The sequence below is a fragment of the Ictalurus punctatus genome, chromosome 17 (assembly GCF_001660625.3).
Source record: "Ictalurus punctatus breed USDA103 chromosome 17, Coco_2.0, whole genome shotgun sequence".
Lineage (NCBI taxonomy): Eukaryota > Metazoa > Chordata > Actinopteri > Siluriformes > Ictaluridae > Ictalurus > Ictalurus punctatus.
Genome location: NC_030432.2, coordinates 8,023,244 through 8,044,664, shown reverse-complemented (window position 1 = coordinate 8,044,664; position 21,421 = coordinate 8,023,244). Strand labels below are relative to the sequence as shown.

At 39.8% G+C, this 21,421-nt stretch overlaps 1 protein-coding gene across 2 annotated transcripts in view; it reads left to right on the top strand.

The window, feature by feature from the left end:
- The first annotated feature begins 1,543 nt into the window (after nt 1-1,543).
- The window catches only part of sorl1 (sortilin-related receptor, L(DLR class) A repeats containing), an 88,923-nt gene continuing 69,045 nt past the window's right edge, over nt 1,544-21,421 (top strand). For both annotated transcript variants that reach the window (XM_017490708.3, XM_017490707.3), the window contains exons 1-3: nt 1,544-1,851; nt 15,343-15,459; nt 19,812-19,940. In XM_017490708.3, coding sequence (XP_017346197.2) covers nt 1,597-1,851; nt 15,343-15,459; nt 19,812-19,940 — 501 coding nt within the window. In that variant the 5' untranslated portion in view covers nt 1,544-1,596. The remainder of the gene's footprint in view (nt 1,852-15,342; nt 15,460-19,811; nt 19,941-21,421) is intronic.

Genomic DNA, 21,421 nt, shown 5'->3' with positions numbered 1-21,421 from the left:
GCATTGTTCTTTGATAACCTTCAAATCCACCACGACCCTGACCAGCTTAAAGCTCTTACTGAAGAGTATCAGTATGAGCAAAAGCAGTGCAGTGATTTAATTACATTTAAATCAAGCATATTTTAATTAGCTAAAATGGTTAAACTTATTATTTATTTCCTGTTGGTTGGAATTGACTCTGGTTTCCTGGATGTCAGTGACTCGTTTCTCGGGACGAATCTTTAATTTAATATTAGAAATTGCACATAATGCTGTTTTTTTTTTTTTTTGGAGTTGCCCTTTATTTGACCCAAAACAAACAAACAAAAAAGAAAACACAAAGACAAGCTTGTTTTTCTATTCAGTTTTGTTTAATCCCGTGGCGTTAATCCAATTTAAATTATCCTATTTAAGCCTTACATGACTGCTGAAATCAGATAATGATCGGATTATTAATGTCTCTTCAACTCACACAGAGCAGGATGCACACTGGACCTGGTAAAGAAAACAGTCATAACAATAAGTACAGTGCACATATATGCAGTGTACTTTTGGCACAGCCAAAAGTTTGTGGACACCTGACCATCACACATATATTTGCTTTTTGAACATCTGATTCCAGATTTAGATCAGGCACTGATGTTGGGTGAGGAGGCCTGGGGTGCAGTCAGCATTCTGGTTCATCTCAGTGGTGTTCAGTGGGGTTGAGATCAGGGGTCTGTGCAGGTCACTCGAGTTCTTCCACTCCAACCTTGGCAAACCATGTCTTCATAGAGCATGTTTTGTGCACAGGGGCATTGTCACACTGAAACAGGTTTGGTTCTCTTAGTTTCACTGAAGGGAAATCGTAATGCTACAGCATACAGGCATTCTACACAACTTTGTGGTTCCAACAGTTTGGGGAAGCCCTGCATATGGGTGGGATAGTCACGTGTCCACAATATAGTATATGAATGTGATAAGAATAGTAGTGTTCATTCAGCTGTGTGTGTGTGTGTTGGTGTGGGGTGGGGTCATTTTATTTTAAACAAAAAATGCTAAAAGAGCCAAAAGGTTTCTTTCTTTTTGTTTACCAAGGTTAAAGTTGGGGTTAGATTTAGCCCTGCTGAATAAAATCAAAACAAAACCCCAATAGAAACCCTCATAGAAATTGTAATGGTTTTAATGGAAACTATAATGGTCCCTATGGGTTTCTACTGGTCATTTGTTTTGCTTCTCTGGTGGCATGTTTATGTCTGGTGAATACCATTAAGCACCAATAGAACACCTTTGACATTTGGTAATGGTTTTAGTGGTTAACAGCTGATGGTTTGTAATGGTGTTTGTAGTGGAAACCATTAGGATGTCTGTGATGGTTTCTATTGTTTGTTTGTTTGTTTGTTTTTCTCAGCAGGGTGCATATCTGTCTATGTGTCTGTCTGTCTGTCTATCTGTATGGTGTAGCGTAAAGACAAAATGCCCCCACACGGTTATCAGTGCGGTCCTGCCGCTCGAGGCGCTCTTTCACACACACACACACACACACACACACACACACACACACACACACACACACACAAAATCGCGCGCACACACATACACACACACGCAGTCGCTTGAGCGCACACACAAACAAACATGGCGGCCAGGCAGAGGGGTAAGATGCTCGCTGTGGGTCGTTGCGCGGTGTATGTGCTGTTATGGCTGGTTCCCGGTTCGCTTTGCTCCACACTCCGGCTTCACCGGGATCACAGGTTCATGCTGCCGCAGGACAGAGGCTTTTCTTCGGTCAGTGCGTTTGATCAGGTCCTGGAGAGAAGCGCGGAGCAGCACCGACACCGCGCTCGGAGGAGCAGCAGCACCGACACCGCCGTGCCAAAGGTTTACGGACGGGTAAGACAAGTTTGCCTTTTAATCCTGGGGAAGAATGACGGGTTTAAACGCTCTGCGTCAATTATCAACCTTCAATCAGTGTGTTCTCCTGAAATCTTTCAACATTTCCAACCTGAGTTCACCTTTCTCCAGCACAGCAGAGGTCTACTGGGACCTGTTTGTGTCTCTGTTTGTGTCAGTCATAATCTATTTATTCTAAGGATCTAATCTGGCTTGATTATAATATAATCCAGAGATGATCTGATTTAGATCAGATAAGGGAAAACAAAGCAAACCACATCTCTGACCTGCATTGTTAGATAAAACAAACAAAACAAAGCAATTAAAATGTACCTGATCAAGCAGATCAAAGTCAAATCCTATTTATTTATTTATTTATTTATTTAGAAATATATATTATATATTTTGAATCAGACTATATGTAGTTAGATTTTAAGGTCAGATAGATGCACCAAGGGTAGTTGTTTTGCACCCAATGGTGAACCACTACATCAATAAAGCTATTAGTGGGATTCATTAAAGGGGTGTTGTGCGAGTGATCTCTCAAGGGTTGTTATTATTAACCTGTTGCTATTCTGTGGAAGAAAGTGAGCCTTGTGTTTTTATTTGTTTTTGCCGTTATCGCACATCGGTGTAGTTTTACGGACATTACTGTTATCGAATGTGAGTTGTAAACCCGATGAGGTGAGTGCATAGGAAGAGTTTTGACATCACAATGAGCTGGGTACGGGGGCTTAGTGGTTAGCACGTTTGCCTCACTCCTCCGGCATTGAGGATTTGAATCCTGCCTCTGCCCCATGTGCGCAGAATTTGCATGTTCTCCCCGTGCTTCGGGGAGTCCCTCTGGGTACTCCGGTTTCCTCCCCAGTCCAAAACCGTCTCTCGATATGCGTTCTTATGCAGACTTATTCTACGTTATCATCCACTGCCAGCGTTCAGTTCCAATACTCAAGAACGCAAGTACCGGGGATGCATAAAATTACCCGGATGTGTTCTTGATATCGAGGATGCATCAGATGCAGAACGCATCGAACCCGCTTGAAGTCCCAGACGTCACTGCGACAAAACAATAGCAGATGACGGAAGCCTGAGGTTAGGTTGATTTAGCACTTCTAAATCGTCCATAGTGTGTGTGTGTGTGTGAACGTGCGTGTGATTGTGCTTTGTGATGGGCTGGCTCCCCGTCCAGGGTGTCCCCTGCCTCATGTCCTGAGTTCCCTGAGATAGGCTCCAGGTCCCCCGTGACCCTGTGTAGGATCAGCGGTACAGAAAATGGAGGATGGATAGATGGAAATCACAATGACTTAACAGACGTGAACGTTGAAGTTCATACCTTAGTTGTTCCTGTATCTTCACCCTCCTTGAAGTTTTCTATGTTTTGTAGTGTGAAATGGAGTTTATTGGAATTGTACTCAAATATACACAAAAACAAACTGAAGTGATCGGCGGGGGGGCAGTATAGTATAGTTTACATAATTATTTTCAAATAAAAAAATGTTGAGTGCACAAGTATTCAAGGGGGTATATACTTATGGGAAGCACTGTAAATTGGCATCTGAGAACCCTGACTTCAAGTGTTTTCTTAGTTATTTTTATTATTATTCAGTTATTAAGCTTAAAGTGTTATTAAAACATACAGTAACTGCTATAAATTACTCAGTAGCTGTAGTGAAACCCATAGAAATGTATAGAGTATAAGGATGAGGAATGCAGGTCTGGACCCACCAACTCATACAAGGGTTTAAGGGTTTAATGGAAGGTTGGTTTGGCCGAGAAGGCACGGAGTCATGTGTTTTTTTAGAAATCTTCTTCCAAATCATGTAGGAGAGTCAGACCAAATTGCTCCAGTGAAGAGGATCCCAGCATTTTACACCTCGCATGCCGCATGATCGGCCATAAAAGCACCCGCAGCCCACAAGTCAAAACCAAGCAGCCATTAAAAAATGCACTTACAGTCTTAACACAACACATAATTGGTATTGGTGATCATAGAAAACAGACCTACATGTGGTATGAAAGCTTAATAAGTTTCATAAAAAAACAAAACAAAGCCTGTATTTTATTCATTAAAAATAATAATAAATAAATGTATATTTATCTTTGGTGTATAATACCCATGTTGTTTACAGAAAATACCGACACCTCCCACTCTAACACACTGTGACATACATTACAGTTGTAGTGAATCTGGGTCAGCTGGAACAGATGATGTTCCTTGCCTCTTAAACTATTTAACTTGATAATGATGAATAAATAAGCAACCAGTCAAACCAGTTCCGCTGCTCATAATGCGGCTCAGTTTCTGGCTCTAAAAATTCTTTCTGCATAATCTTCTGTTTGTCTTTTAATACCTCATGAAAAACATGAAGTATCGATATTCATCGACGATCAACGGGGATATAGCAAAGGGAATAAATAGATGTAGTGGGAAGGAGGAAGACTCCTAAAATAGGTGGTACCAATTTTATTAGTGCTTTATTCCTTTAGTTTGCCCAGCTGTCTGACTTACTGATATGTAAACTCTGCTCTAACACAAGCAGCTCAGCTTTCATAGCTTTAATACTAAGACTGCCATTGATGGGGTTGTCCTTATCATCTTGTAGATCTCTAACTAGCTGAGCCGAGTCTCTGCCGTAACTGTCTCTACTACAAGTCGACCGATTGATCGGTTTTGCCGATAGATCGGTTATTGGCAAAAATCCACACCGATAGTTTTTCATGGATGTGTCTGTTGCCGTAGCGGCCTCTAGAGGTGAAATAAAAACAGTCAATGACAAATTTTGTTGTGCTATTTGAAGTTTTTTTTTTTGTTTTATAAAATTCATTTTGGACATTTTTTTTTCTATTTATTTATTTTAATGTGTTATTTGGAGTGCTACTTTTGGGTCAGTTTGGATAATTTTAATATTTATTAATAGTTAAAATAAATTAATATTTATGTTTTTCTTTAAAAAAAAGTACAGTATGTTTTCACGGTTCGGTCAGTACTGTTTATGTTTAATAAAGTTCAGCAATATTTTACATTGAGTGTGTTGTTTTCATTCTGTATCGATTTTAGAAACTATTGTTTGATTAAGTGGTTATAGGCAGGTACCGCCCGAGTTAGTGGATTACACCGATACTGATAACTATCCGTTGACCTCTATTCTCTACTACTTCGACTTTTGAGTTCTCATAATTATGCAGTTGAATCTTGCTGGAAAATGGTGTCTGAGAAAAGAAGCTGCTGCTGTTTATTTTTTAGAAGCTAACAGTAAAATCTGACTGGTTGTTGAAAAGGTTTCTCCTGTGCCAGCAATGTCCCCCTATGAAGTCAGTGCGAAACGCTAACTTCTCTCAGGAATCACGAAAATACGGCACTAACCGACAAATGACCTCAAAATCGCTAAGCACATCTCAAATATTTCAGTGTAAACACAGTCTGACTAAAAGAGGGACTTTCTGAAAAGCTGTTCTTAAAACTTAAACAAGTGATGTATGAGCTGTTGGTCTACAGAATACTCTATATACAGGATGCTATTAAAGTCTCCACACACAGGGGACTATGTATGCCAGCACTCTGTCAGTTGTGAGTTCGACAGTGGATGTTCGTGGACGTCCACTTCTAGGTCGATCCTCAACACTTCCAGTCTTTTTGAGTATGTTAATAAGTTTGGCAACAGTGTCGTGTGTGTGATGGACTTTAACAGGAAACATGGCAAGCACATCACAGCTTTGTGACGGCTTCCCCATCCAGCCATGAGAGTGATTTCAATGCGTTCTTCTTTTGGTAAAGGTGTTCTTAAAAGCTATCTGAAAAAATATATACACAAAGTATGATCGTTTTCGGAAGACATTTTGCTAAGAAGTGTGGAGATTTTTTGGGACACCCTGTATTTTATCTATGTATCCAAGTTTGATAATTGGACAAAGGATTGGCATACCAAAATGTATAGAGAGACAGAGAGAGAGAAGGACTGGACTCATCAGTGAGCACATACTCAGACCTGTGTTTCCTCCAGTTTTAAGCAGAACAGGAAGAACAGCTTTTAGCAACAGTAAACACAGAACAGCTGACAGACTCACTGCCATGCACCGGAAATCCTTTATGAAGTGCTCTCAGAGGACTGCATGGTGATCAAATTACTCAGTTATTAATGATTTTCAGGATGTCTACTTCTATTTCTATTGCCTTTGTATTTCATTTGGTCTGAAGTAAGTTGGACCTCATGATGTATCGGGGTGAAAAGTCTATACTTTCCTGTATAGATACAGATGCAGCTATTTTAAATGTAAAAAAAAAAAAAATTATAGAGGTTAACCAGACAGAAAAGATTGACTGCGGATATACTGATCTGATTTTGCCTAAAACATGATCTCGGTGTTACTCGGTACCAGCAACTTTCTGCTTCATCCTGTGGTTTCATTTCTTCAATGCTTTTGCTTTTGTGAAGAATCTGTTCCTCAGCTCCTCCGTGATGACGCATTAACACTTGAGCATTGTTTTGACACATTCATAAGTAATTCCCATCTCTTTATGTTTCATTCGAGTGTTTTCAGAACAAAACCTCGATCAAGACTTTCCGCGGATGCACTGATGAATAGCTGCTCGCTGGGAAACTGATTGAAAGCAAAAATTCTTGAGAGAAATGTTTGGGCTAAATAAGGGAAAAAAGAACCCTTTTAATTCAGGCACTTATGCTAGACCTATTTCATAAATCTCCCAGCACGATTAAATTGAATCCTGTTCTGTAATTGCTCTCCATTTTTTTCCCCCTATTTTGCTACATTTTAGACCTGGAAGGCCTTTGTGTATATGAAGATTCCTAATTTCCTCTGGAAAAAACTCCGCTCCTCATAGCCATACATCTCTCTTAGATTGGGAAGCGGTATTGATTTTGGCAGCAGGATAGATTCACAGCAAGGGACATGAATGCTAATGTGACAATGTCTTCTTAAAACCGCAAAATGAGCGGTTTGGGACGGGAACCAGTCGATGATGAAGAATAAGGACTGGTTGTGTTTTTCGGAAACATTTCAACAGCTAGTTTAGCATTCGTATGACTTTATGATAAATGCTGTTTGTATATTAAAGCACTTGAGGCTTTGCTTATTTCCAAGAGCCATACCGAGCTGGATAAGGATCTTAACCACAAATCGGAGTTGTTTTTGTCTTTTTTTTATAAACATTCTAGAGGGGAATAAGTTATGGTTTTTGTGCTTACCTTAGCGGATGAGTGCAAATGGAAGAAAGCCCATGATAAATGCATTATAATCTAAAGTGGGCGGGAGGTGAAAAGGAGATTTTTATTGAATTCCTACCGAAAGAAACCGGGCTGAACAGTATGCTGGCTTTACGCACGGTCGGACCAACCAGCTTTCCCTTCAAGGGGGAAAAAAAAAAATCAGTGAGTCACCACTAGAGCAAAATCAGCATGAGTCTCATGGGTCTGAAGCACAGGGCATTCTTACCTGGCCATCATAACACTGATAAAGCCACTGTGTGATGTTTCAACACATCTCATAAAAATAAAATGGCTCCCCGGTGTCCCAGCAGTTAAAACTTTACCAGTGCTATGAAATGCTATTAAATGGACGTCTTTTATTTATTTATGTGGAAGCTTTTTTGGTTTTGTGCTTGGTTGATTGCATGCAAATTGAACTGCTGGCCACGGTATCGGTGCTGCAGATATGATGTCATCTCCATCGGCTTAATGCTTGCAGCAGTGACTGTAGCAGAGCTCATTCTGTCCCCCCTGATCCACACACGCACATGCTCTCTTGGTAATATATAACGGCATGAGAGATTGTAAACATCCGCATGCATTCCATATTTGTTTTCTGCAGCCATAATATCCGATGTTACAAAGGTCACATAGCTGTTTTTATACTTGCGTAGTACTAGATTTGCCTAAAAAAAAAGAGCTCAGTAGACTGTCTAGAAGAATAATAGCCTCTTTCTGTCATCTCCCAGGATTATATTGTCGTAAGATGATTGCAACGTTGCAAACTTTTACGATATTTGTCTTGTGAGCTGTAATGTTGAGTCGGAGAGCACGTCGGCTAAAGCCAACAAGCAGCTTTTCCCCTGAATGTCAGTGGGCCGTGGCGAAGGAAGAAAGCAGTGATTTACGCATCTTGGAGCACAAGTACCCTTATTCAGCAGCAAGAATGTTCCAGCTTCTAGATGGCGGGACAAGGCGGTAGTGAAAGCCAACTGGTGTTCAATTATGGTAATTAAAGCCCTCGTATGAATGGTGTGAATAGCGGCATAATGGTGAGCCTTGAAAAGCCTTTTGCATTTGCTCAAAGAGGAAAGGGAGTTCCTATTGAATTATTAAATGGAAAGACTTTGAGAGAAAGTATTTGATGAAGTGATAACATAGGTCTGTTTTTATTTCTCTCTCGCTGTTGTAGATTTACATGGATATGTAATATTTACAGCATTTGGCATTACGTCCTTATCCAGAGTGCTTTGTAGTCTCCATGAAAGAAAAAAAAAAATCCTCACACTAGTACAAAAAGATCAAGGTTTAAGAGTACTATGAAGCTAAATCCCTTTTTGGAGGAGCAGGTTGGTACAGCGACTTCTTTTAGTGCTCGTATAAGGCTGCTTTCATATACAGTATGCAGCATTTTCTCAGTTTGAATCAAGCCCTTGTGTGTTTGCCCTTCTGCGCGGTTGTTTTACGCAGGTGAGAACGCAGCAGTCACATTCTGGAGCAACCAAACATGCCATGTATTTTAGGATATGGGTGACTTTTTTTTGCAGACCTGCTAAAACCTGAACCACGAGGTGCAAACTGAGCTTAAGAACAGAGCTGTAGAAATGCGATGTGTACTGGATATTTGGACCGATGAGCAAAAAGAAGAAAATAGGAAGCATGCACAAAATGTTAACTACTTCCTTACACTGATTAGCCATAACATAAAATCCCCTGACAGGTGAAGTGAATAACATTGATTATCTCATTACCCTGGCGGAGATAGTGAAGGGGTGGGGTATATTAGGCAGCAAGTGAACAGTCAGTTCTTGAAGTTAATGTGTTGGAAGCAGGAAAAATGGGCAAGTCTAAGGATCTGAGAGACTTTGACGAGGGCCAAATTGTGATGGCTAGACGACCGGGTCAGAGCATGTCCAAAACATCAGGTCTTGTGGGGTGTTCCTGGTATGCAGTGGTTAGTACCTACCAAAAGTGGTCCAAGGAAAGACAACTGGTGAAACGGCGACAGGGTCATGGGCAGCCAAGGCTCATTGATGCATGTAGGGAGCGAAGGCTAGAGTGTCTGGTCTGATCTTGTGGAATCCATGCCTCAACAGCTGTTTTGGTAGCACAAGGGGGACCTACACAATCTTAGGTGGGTGGTTTTAACATTATGGCTGATCGGTGTATATAATTATCTACGGGTATAATGATGCATCTCGATACAAAAATGTGACCGTGTGCATCATGGAAATGTGCGATTCACGTAGTGGAAATCAGCATTCTGTGAATCATGCATCAAATGCAGTTGCGGTGTTGGCACATCTAAGCACCCCACAGAGTTAAAATATATAGAGTGCGTGATGGTCTCATGATCGCATTCTTTCCCGGGCCGTTATCGGAAATCATTGGCACTTGACGTGATGTGACTGATGGCTCAGATAACTGACAAGCATTAAAAGTTATACATACAGTATATAAATAAGCATTGAGCGTGTCAACGTTTGTTTCAATAGATATATTTCCAATGAGGCTGTTCCTATGAAATTTTCACCAGGCATCAGTATTAACTCAAGAAGTCCACACATAAAGAAATCCAAACATTAAAGTCCATAAATAAAGTTGTGTGTAATACAGTGGAATGACACAGGAAAAAAGTATTGAACACGCTATGAAAAAGCAGTTCTCCAAGGTAAGGCAAGGAACCAGCTGAAATGCGTAATTAATTATACCTCCTATCTGTGCAAATTAATATCAGCTGGGTTAGTAAATTGATATTCTATAAAAAGGCTTTTCGTTACCAAAGTGTCACAGAAGAAACATCTCATGATGGGTAAAAGCAAACAGTTCTCCCAGACCTTTTCCCCCACTGTATATGTTTACACAAACCATGATATAACCGTTTGAAAGAGTTCTCCAGTAGCTTTCAAACACCACCAGCCATGGTTGAAGCTCTATTTCTGGTTAATATGATGCCTCAGACACAGCTATATTTCAATCAATAATTTTCCCCAGGCTAGAGGCTTTGTTTACTCGATCAGTTTTTGGGAAAATTTGTAAATGTATTTATTTAATTTGTTTGAATTTATATATTGAACCGGTAATACATATTGTTTGCAATATTAAACCTGTCTTCACAATTTATTTCGCTTTATACAGACCAAAAAAATGCACGTTTTGCATTGTTCATAATTCAGAAATAAATAAGTCTTTTCAGTCATAATTTTTCTTCATTGAATCGAATTGTGAAGCATCTAATCGTGAAAAAAAAATGCATCGTTACACCTGTATAGTGTATTGTTACAACCCTTTGGCAGAGGTTGGGCTGGACATTATATCGATATAATATCGATATCGTGATAAACGATTACACGATACACTTTTCTGAAATATCGTTGGTATGGTGATGTATTTATTTACGTTTTTAATAACCACTAATTAAATGGTACTGAATGGATGCCATTGATTTGACGTAATTTGTTTAAACTTAATCTTCTTTCTTTGTAGGCATTAAAAGAAGTATTGTCAAACTCAGTTGAATGTTTTTTTTTTGTTTATTTTATGACTGTTTTGCAGACAGTTTGTTAGCTAAATTATATATTGTGTTATGCATTGTGTATTGTAGAAATTTCATTAAGTATCGTGTATGACATTTTTGTCAAATCGCCCAGCCCTAGTCAAAGGTTTGTTTATTTTTTTCCAACAAATATTTCTGACCAAAGACTGAAGTGTTATGAGTATGTTTTGAGCCCTACATACCCTTCACTGATTTTATTTTATAGCTTTTTTGTTCGTTTAATTGCGTGCAATAAGAAAACATAACAAGCTGAGTAGCTTATAATCCAAAAGTATGAATTTCACTCTGATTTGAACTCGACAAACAGACCTAATAATAGGCGTGAAATTGTTAAGTGAAGAGGTAGGTCCTCAGTTTTAGTCTGCAGACAGCCAGTGACAGAGCTGTTCGGACAGATGATAAATCTAAGTGCCAGTACAGAGAAAAGTCTTCGATGCATGTCTTCCTTGTATCTTGAGGGATGGTGAGTCAAGTTGAGCTATGGTAAAGGCTCTAAGGCAGTATAGGTGTACGTCATATGTCCATGGTAGATGCGTATAAATATAAAGTATATTTAAAGGAGTGCTAGGATTTATGAATCAAACTTCAGTTCTATATAAGGAGACATGCCAGACTTCACAACTTTACAACCGTTCCATCTCAGTGAGCTCCTCATTCTCAATGTACAGCTGTATCCAGTTTATACACTAACACTGCGAGCGTATTTGCTTCCTTGATGCGAGTGTTTTTATTTTTTTATTAATATTTTAAAACCACTATAATGACATTATTTTTGCGTCGCCATTAAAACCCACTATTTTGTCATTTGCATTTGAAAGATAACGTATAGAGAGAAGCTTGTGCTCCACAAGGGGAAATGCTGCTGGTTTGTTATATTTCACTTTAATAGAGCATCAGAAAAGCCATCATCTAAAAACCCCACACCCCATCAGGGTCCTGAATTAAAGATGAGAAAGGCTTCACAGCTCAGAATTCCAAATTGAAAAGCTGACACGTTTCTCTCTCTCTCTCTCTCTCTCGCTCTCTCTCTCTCTCCCACTTGGGTTTTGTTGTGCCTGCTCGTGTCTGTTTTGTCTAGGCTAAGACTTATTTTACACATTTCACACAGCACAAATCATTTGGCTGAGAGGATGGATTTGGGTCTAATATATCAGATACACACCTGCATTGCAGCAACAGGAGCAGCTACAGCAGGTGTTGAGGAGAACAGCCGGAAGAGGCATTTTTTTCCGTTTAGCATTTGTAATGGTGCACTTAGGTTATAGTTTAGTTATACTGCACGGTGCAGGACCAGATGAAAAATTGACAGAATTTCTAACTTACTTTAGGGGAGAATTTGAGCCCTAGCAGTTCAAAACCCACTGGAGTAACCCGTTTACCCTTGTAGATGAAACCATGCCTCCTGGAATCCACAGTGGCTAGTTCAGTAGCTAGCTGTTAAACTTTACATCATGTCATTGTCCTTGGCCAGATATGATGAAAGATACTATAAACACACCGATAACTTACTGATTTGTAGCTGCAAGAGTAGTTCATAAGAAAAAGCTGGGAATTTCATAGCTTATTTCATGCCGCCAGATAATATTAATTAGCAAATCCAGGGAATTAGATTTGTGCCAAATATATTAAACATAACTTTTCAAGAAAGGAACAGGAATATACTTTAAAGAGAATGGATTAAAAACACTCTGAAAGATCAAAAATTGAACATGGTCTTCGAATAAACAGCATTCTTTGTTTACAGTTTTCTAAGCTTCCTTTTCGCTCATCGTGGTTTATGAATGCACCGCCAGAGTTTCCGTTTACGCTCCGCAAGTTTATGTTCGCCATTCTAGCACAAATCTTTCATGTGGCTGGGGTTTAACAGCGATTTACTCTCATTGGCTTGTGAGATTTGGATGGATAGTTCCCTGACTTGGAAGTAGAGACTTTTGTGTCACTGTAGATGCGGTTCTCTGTGTAGTGTTTGTACTTTGTCGTGGAAATACTTACTTACTTCAGCATACGTCAGTGTATTAGTTCATAATTAAAATTTGAGGTTTGACTATTTTTTTTGAGATGAGCTCTCAGGATCGGCATGGAGCGCCATTGAAAGCATCATCTGCCTCCTCGTCCTCAGCTGGACACTCAAGCCATCAACCCAAATCTTGCTAGTCAATGAAAGTAAAACATTGTTAAGCCTCACCAACATGTGAGATTTGTGCCAGAATTGCGAATGTAAACTTACAAATGAAAATTTTGAAAGTGTAAATGAAAATTCTGGAAAAGTGCAATTAGAAACCATGATTAGCGAAAAGGAAGCTTAACAAACAATACTATTTATTGGAAGACCATTTTTACCACTGTTTTCAGTTTCAGTGTTTTTCTTCTTTCTCGTTGTATATTTTTGTTCACTTCTTGAAAAGTTACATTTAATACTTTGGGCATAAATTTAATTCCATACAAATCTGGCTGACTAGTTTGAAAGCAATGTTGATCATCACTGTTTGCTAGTTTTGACAATGACTGCTGCAAACTCCTGAAATACTGCCATGGCAGATAACGTCATGATTTGTTGAGCTATCATTGATCCAAATAGTTGAAGTAATAGTCTTGCAATCTAATATGCATTAATGAGTAATGTTTTCATCCATAAACATGCCTGAAAACTCCCTACTTTCACAGAAAAAGGCACTTTAACCAACATGGCAGATGACCAACCACAGACCTTGTGTCCCATATGATCGTTTGAGCTAGAGGCCAAAACCCCCCTCAAAAGATATCACTCCATGCACTCCATTTACTCCATGGACGATGCTGAGAATAACTAGAGAATAGTTACATTATAACATTATAACATTAAATTCATCCTAAATTATTGCATTAGCTGAAGGAGAAATGTAGACCATTCGGTGTCCAGGTTCATTGTCTTCACAGTTCGCAGGTTTCTCCATCTTGGAAAAGCAACTCCCAGCTTTACTCATTTTTATTTACAGATTTTAAGCCCCTGGGAATAGTAGTAGGAAACGCTCTGTCACATTAGCTACTTAATCAGCTTGCTACAAAAACGTTAACGTGCTGCATTGAACAAATCAAATCCTGTGCTGTTTTATCAGCTTGGACTTATGCTGTGTTGGGCTAAAGGTTGTAACATATAAATCAAACGCAGCATTATTACAGGGACTGCAAATAGTGGGCAGCTAGTCAGTGGCTTATGTTCACATATGTACTTTTTTCCATATTAGATTCACCTGTTTTCTGAAAGAAACTGGTCAGAAATAACTGCTCTCTTTTTGCTCTCTCTCTCTCTCTCTCTCTCTCTCTCTCTCTCTCTCTCTCTCTCTCTCTCTCTCTCCCTCCTCTTCGTTTGTTTCTGAAATACTTTATTGTACAGCACTGGATGCCGCTATGTTTGCGGTTCTAAACAGTCAAGTTGGAGGCGTGTCTTTAACATGACTGAGGGTTGTATACACATACATCAGTAAATCACAAGCTATGTTTCCATCCAAGTTGCGAATTTAACTTCTGCAGAAATTGGACTATCGCATAAAACATATGCGAATAAAGCACCGTGTCCATCCCATGTGTTCAAGAGAACACAGTCGTCACTTCCGGGGAAACTGCTGGAAAGCATCAATACAAATGGCAGTTGTTGTAACCCTGGAAGCCAGTGTGTCTTTTTATTTCCCCAATATAATAATTCACAGATGAAACGCTATAACAAACCTCATGTTATCTTGCGATCGGAGACGGATGGCTGGTATTTGGGAACAGAATCGTATGAAACAGTTCTGGGAGGTAATTATACTGTGCCAAATCATTTCGATGACAGACTTTGGCTCAGGCATTTTAGAATGACAAAAACATCATTTGAGATGCTTTGCGATGAGATTAATTCGCTGGTTAGTCCAGTCATGAGACCCACCTTGCTCCAGTTCTGACAGAAAAACTTTTATGAGCCAATTATCCAATCACATGATTTGTTGAGGCAAAGTCACATGACTTTTTTTTGATGCGCAACAAGGATTTTATTTGGCAATTGTGTTTCCATCGTAGTTTATGCGCAGGTCTTCTTATCAGAAAAAGAAATGATCCACTTCAATTGAGCGCAAAGTTTTTTGGAGATTTTATTTGCATCCGGTGTTTCCATCCGGCGATTTTTCTGCAATATCCCAAACTACATAATACTAAAACGGCAAAGCTACAGATGCACTTTTTTCCCTTTTTAGGCATTTTTGTCCCCCCCCCAACCTTTTTTTTCCTCAGATGTTTGATACTCAGGCTTTTATTGTGTTGTATCAGCAACTGTTGTATTGCGTTCCCCAGATATTTCAGTAAGAACAATAAAAACATTGACCTGTGTACATTTTATTACTCATCTTTGACATTATGCTTTCAGTTACGGCCATGGTAAACTCTTCACATGGTGAAGTTTTGTATTTTTGGCAGATCTGTTGTTGTTGTTGTTGTTGTTGTTGTTGTTGTTTTTTTATAGGCTGAAAACCTTAATTTAGGCCAAACCTCATTTTTCATCTTTGATTTTTTGGCTGTTTGCCAGAATCTAGCCATAGCAACATCCACCAGGTTTAATCAGACCGCTGCACATATCCATTACTGACCACAGCTGATTAAGTAGATGGTGCCGCTAATTAAACGTTCTCCATATGTGCAGTCTTATTAAGTCAAACACTTTTCTAATAATGTTTTTCACTTAGGCTTGTGTAATGACAGTTGTTGTTTTCCTATTTACAGGCCAACCTGAATGATTCTCATAACCAGATGGTTGTGCACTGGGCTGGAGAGAAGAGTAACGTCATCGTAGCTTTGGCAAGAGACAGTGTCGGAGCCACCGACCCCAAGAGCAGCTCGGTGAGTGTGTGATTGTGTTCAAAGCTGACATGTTGAGTACTCTTTGGTGCAGTGAAACCCTCACTCCTGCAGGTCTTCTACCCAGTTTATGACTTATTCAAGTCATTAATGGCATGACATTGGAATTGTGAGGGAACTGGGGCTTCAACTATTCATCTCAGATAAGATGTAAAAGTCTTGCAGGTCTTTTCCTGTCCTGTTAGAAGCCACAGTTTATCTACACTACTTGGCATCTTTTTTTTATATTGACAAAAAGCCAGGTTGTCTGGCGCAGCTGAGAAGCCACTTTTGAATCAGCAGGAGCCATGGTGACAAATGCTGCTGTTTAACAGTTTATTCATTACTTAAAAATGCAACGTTGGCAGTTATTTACAGCTTTCAAGGAGAAGATGCATCATATTTGCACAAGGGTACAAACCCTTATTGGATTGTAACAGAGAGTATGTTGAACATTAAATACATTTGAGCCTCATTAATCAGTTTTTAGTAAAATTGTGTGCAAAAGTTCTTCATAGGTTGAACTTAACATATGAGTTCTTCGTACTCTTACGTGTGTGTTGATTAAATTGCAATCACCTGTAAATTACTAAGTGCATTTACGTTCGGTGACGTGTACAATGCTCCATAAAAGGCAATGCTCACAGAGAGCTGAAAGTGACAAAATGACGAATAATGTGTCCTTTAAAAAAAAAAAAATGTATTAGTCACATATACATTACAGCACAGTGAAATTCTTTTCTTTGCATACACCAGCATGTTAGGAAGCTGGGGTCAAAGTGCAGGGTCAGCCATGATACAGCGCTCCTGGAGCAGAGAGGGTTAAGGGCCCAACAGTGGCATCTTGGGGCTTGAACCCCAGACATTCCGACTCAGAGCCTTAACCGTCAACCGTCCACATTAATCCGGATAAATTTGAAAACGCATCTTTTTCTCTAGGTCTTGGCCTTTCATCCAGATTAAAATCACTGTCATTGAAAGACGGGAAATAAACTATTTAAACTTGACGGTGTATACTGCAAATAAAAATGCAGTAATTCATTTTTGAAAATGATACGATTATACGGTCCCATTTGAGGTTTACATTAGTGAGTCTCCTTACACACTCCATCCAGGATTTTTTGCCATCGCAGAAATAAAGGCAAAATCGAGCAAACTCTGCAACGTTCGGAGGAGCTTGCAATTTATTCAAAATTACAGCAGATTTTCCGCAGATTTTGGGTCAAGACACGTCATGTGATGTCATCACAACGCGCATTCAACCAAATCCCTCTTCGGTTCACGTGCGTCGAACGTGAGTACAGCTAAAAGGTCTCATCAATGCAAAAGACGGTGCCCAGCAATTTCGTGCAATTGGGATTTCGACAATTTAAGTAGTTTTCTGCAAAAAAAAGCACAAAAACTCTGCAAGTTGCATCGCAAATTTAGAAAAAAAAAAGCAGCAGCGAAAATCAAACACTTTTGGCCGCAGCGATCACAAAAAAATTTACGTTTATGTCCTGTACTGACTGCTTATACAATATATCTCATGAGCTTTTAATGGATACCAACTTTCTTGTGGTAATGCTCTTGTGAACTATACTTGTGAAGTATTCTGGATGTCCTAGGAAAGCACTAGTTTTGTGCTACCTGTACTGCTGAAGCCCCTTCATTTTCTGTAGCACTAAAAGCTTAAAATGTAATTCACACCCAGTCACACCCAGACTTTCAATCTAACACCATGATGTCCTCCTTTCTTCTGTACTCACAGTTTGTTCCTTTTCACCTGTCTGTTTGCTGCAACTCTGCATTATTCTGTGTAATAGTTTCCCGGTTACGTATCAGGAAATCACAGTGCTGCTAAGCTGTAAAGACCTGTGCTCATGACAACATATTCTGCCTCGTTGGAGCCTGTCCGATTAAAAAGCTCCATCTGTTTCTCACAGCCTCTGCGTGTGATTCTGCCTCTGATTATGTCATCCTAAAGCCTGTCAAACAATGAGCAGAACGTTTGCAGAAGAAGTGTTAAGTTCTGGTTAAGGGGTTAGAAATTTACACAGTATGTGACATAGTTGGAATATATCACTGTTTCATATTATCATGAAGAAAACACAAACTAGTGGTGAAAATTAACAGAAGGGTTTATCGGGAGGTTTTTTTGTACCATTTGTCTTTGTGCGCAACATCCGGTCTCCTGTTACTGGAGGACATATGGAGTAATTATGATCAGTTCACGCTGGATGAATGATCTCTGTATAAATCACAGAGATGGGAATGTCTTCAGGATGCCTGCATGGCTGTCATGCTTAAAACTCGTACTTATACTCGTAGTATGTTTACTACAAATACAATATTTGACCTTTATTGAAACGTTTTGTTGTAGGACTTGTGGTTGCGCTTATCACTTCTGATCGTTTGCTTTGTGTTCAAAACCTGCTTTCCCACAAGATGTAGTGGGATCTTTACCAACATGTCCATTTCGATGGGATCTACGCCGATCAGCCATAACATTAAAACCACTGACAGGTGAAGTGAATAACATTTGATTATCTCGTTACTGTGACACCTGTCAAGGGGTGGGGTATGTTAGGCAGAACATGAACAGTCAGTTCTCGAGGTTGATGTGTTGTAAGCAGGAAAAATGGGCAAGCGTAAGGATCTGAGTGACTTTGAAGAGGGCCAAATTGGGATGGCTTGACAGACGACTGGGTCAGAGCATCTCCAAAATGGCAGGTCTTGTGGGGTGTTCCCCGTATGCATTGGTTAGTACCTACCAAAGGTGGTCCAAGGAAAGACAACCGGTGAACTGGCCCCCCAAGGCTCGTTGATGTGTATGGGGAGTGAAGGCTAGCCCATCTGGTCTGATCCAACAGAAGAGCTGCTGTAGCACAAATTGCTGAAAAAGTTAATGATCTCTATGATTGAAAGGTGTCAGAACACACTGCATTGCTGATTGCAACATATGGGGCTGTGTATGGAGCTGTGTAGCTGCAGACCAGTCAGAGTGCCCATGCTGACCCCTGTCCACCACCAAAAGCACCTACAATGGGCACATGAGCATCAGAACTGGACCATGGACCAATGGAAGAAAGTGGCCTGGTCTGATGAATCATGTGTTCTTTTACATCATGTGGACGACTGGGTTATTTGTGCGTCACTTACCAGGGGAAAAGATGGCACTAGGATGGACTATGAGAAGAAGGCAAACTGGCGGAGGAAGTGTGATGCTCTGCATGTTCTGCAGGGAAACCTTGCTTCCTGGCATGCATGTGGATGTTACTTTGACACGTACCACCTACCTAAACAATGTTGCAGACCAAGTACAGTGCTTCATGGCAACAGTATGGCTGATCGGTGTGTATTACCTGGAGTTATTTCTGCTGGTCATTTAATAGAAGGTGAAACACAGCATAATCTTTCTAGACATCAGTTTATAATTATGTTACTAAACTAGTCCAGTCTGAATAGGCCTTAAGAAATATTTATAAAATTCCCAATATTTATCACATGAGAGAAAGAGGGAGTTGGTATTGCTGAGCCCAACGAAAAAAAAAATGGAAATGCATTTTAATCTGTATTTTGCACAACCGATCAAAAGTGAAGTTACTGTTCAACTAACCATGAAGCCCTGACACTGTACCAACCCTAGTTCTAGGGTTAATGGATGGCGTGACTTGGTGGAGAATCAAAGCCCTGAGGATGAAGTGGGGTTTTTATCTCTGATATTGTGTGTCATCACTTTCCAGAAAGAACCTCATGGCACACATGCAAAAGCCCTGGAGTTTAAAAAGGTGAATCTTTGACCAGGATTTGTTTACATAGCTGGGCATTTGGACATAACAGGATAACAAGGGGTTTGGAAAGTAGGAGGTAGTTTCCAGTTACCAGACTCTGTTGAGTTCTCAAGTAACTTTTAGTATATTTGTATTTGCCAAATCAGATATTCTGATTTTAAAACTAAGGCAGGGAATGGGAATCTGAGAACTGTGATTTTGACTTTCTGATTGTCTTCACACAAAAGCAGGACACTGAAAATGGGAACGAAGTGCAGGGTGAATATAAGCTTGCTGTAATGAGAGAGGAGCATTCTTCTTGTGTGGTTTTCATGATATTAGTAATATCACAGCACAAGCAGAAGATAATTGCTGTGAGTTTGGTATATTGCTGTCAAATAAAATAATAATCATTATTTACATAAACTAAGGGTTTTTTTTCTTTCTTTATGTGGTTTATTATTGTAAATAAACCAGCCTTTCCTTATTGGGGGGGAAACCTCGGTTTTGTTAGAATGTACACAATACGTTTGTTGTTTTTACACATTTTATATAACATTATATACTATATTTAATTGCTGTTTTCACACCTTTTTTCCACAGGTTTATGTGTCGTATGACTATGGAACCACCTTCATCCACATTTCAGATAAGTTTGACCTGCCTAGTGGGAAGGAGAACAGCAAGCAGGTGATCTCGCAGTTCTACCACAGCCCTGCTGATAACCGACGTGTGAGTATCTACTTCTGTTCGTTTTTCTCAATTTTCAAACATGGGCCTTAAAGCACCGAGTGAGGTCAGTTAAGGTTGTTTTGATGTGGGGATGTGCCTCTGTGGCCTGTCCTTCTTTTAAGGTGTGTGTGTGTGTGTGTGTGTGTGTGTGTGTGTGTGTGTGTGTGTGTGTGTGGAGAAGCTGCTTTTGGGCGTGGGAGCAGTTCTCATGAGAGCGAGTGCGACAGCGTGACTAATAGTCCCGGCCTTGCCCGTAGCCGTCGCCCTTGGCACCCAATATAATTGCCTGCTTCAGGGAGGAGTTGCCACTTGCAAAGACACCTGGGAATTGAAGTGCTGCTCTGCTCCATGATTCTGCAGTGCGGCTCCTCAGGCCAAAGTCCTCAGCCATAGTCCTGAGGAGGAGGAGGATAACTAACGGTAGCATTTTGCAGTGCGCAGTATTAGCACTACGGCATTAGGACAGCTGTATACTTTTAATTTAATAGATGACTTTCCCTATATAATCTAAATAACAAGTGAGCAACCAAATGAACTGAGAAAGCTGGCTGGGCTAAAAAACATTATAATAACTGCGCACGGTTCATGCAAATCTAAGATAAAAATATTCCCTATAGACAAAGGCATGATTGTTCATGGACATGTCTTTTTATAGCAGCTCAGTCTCATCAGTTTTGTCTCCCTGTGGAAGAGTGTGTTTTAAATCACACATGGTCATGTGTGAGCAATGTGTTGCACTCTTTTTCTCTTCCTCTTTCTCGTTGTTCTTTCTTTCTCCGGCTCGGTTCGTCCTCCAAGCTCTTTACGTTGGCTCTTATTAGAGCGGAAACCGTTTTACCATTAAATGGAGAGAGGTTTAAAGGGAACGCATATACTGTGCCCTCCACTAATATTGGCATCCGTGGTAAATATGAGCAAAGAAGGCTGTGAAAAATTGTGTTTATTGTTGAACTTTTTGATCTTTTGTTAAAAAAATTCACAAAAATACTCTGCTCTCACGGATATCAAACAATCTCAAACACAACACAGGTTTATAAAAAAATCTTTGTTAAATATAGGTGTGCAACAGTTCTTGAGAGATATATTTGAAGCATATTCCCGTTGATATTTACCTTTTTTTTTTTTTTCTTTCTTTTTTTTTTTTTTTCCTTACACCTGGGTGACTAGGAACAGGAATTTGTTCAACCATGACTTCCTGTTTCACAGGGGTATAAATATGAGGTAACAAACAGGCCAAAGTCCCTTAGTCATTCATAACAATGGGTAAGACCAAAGAATATATCTGTGATGTGCGGCAAAATGTTGTTGAGCTTCACAAACTGGGAAGTGTCTATAAGAAAATAGCACAAGCATTGAAAATGCCCATTTCCACCATCAGGGCAATAATTAAGAAGTTCCAGTCAACTGGAATTGGACGTGTGTCTATATAGTCTCAACACACTGTGAAGAGGATGGTTCGAGTTGGAGAATTGCTGATGTTA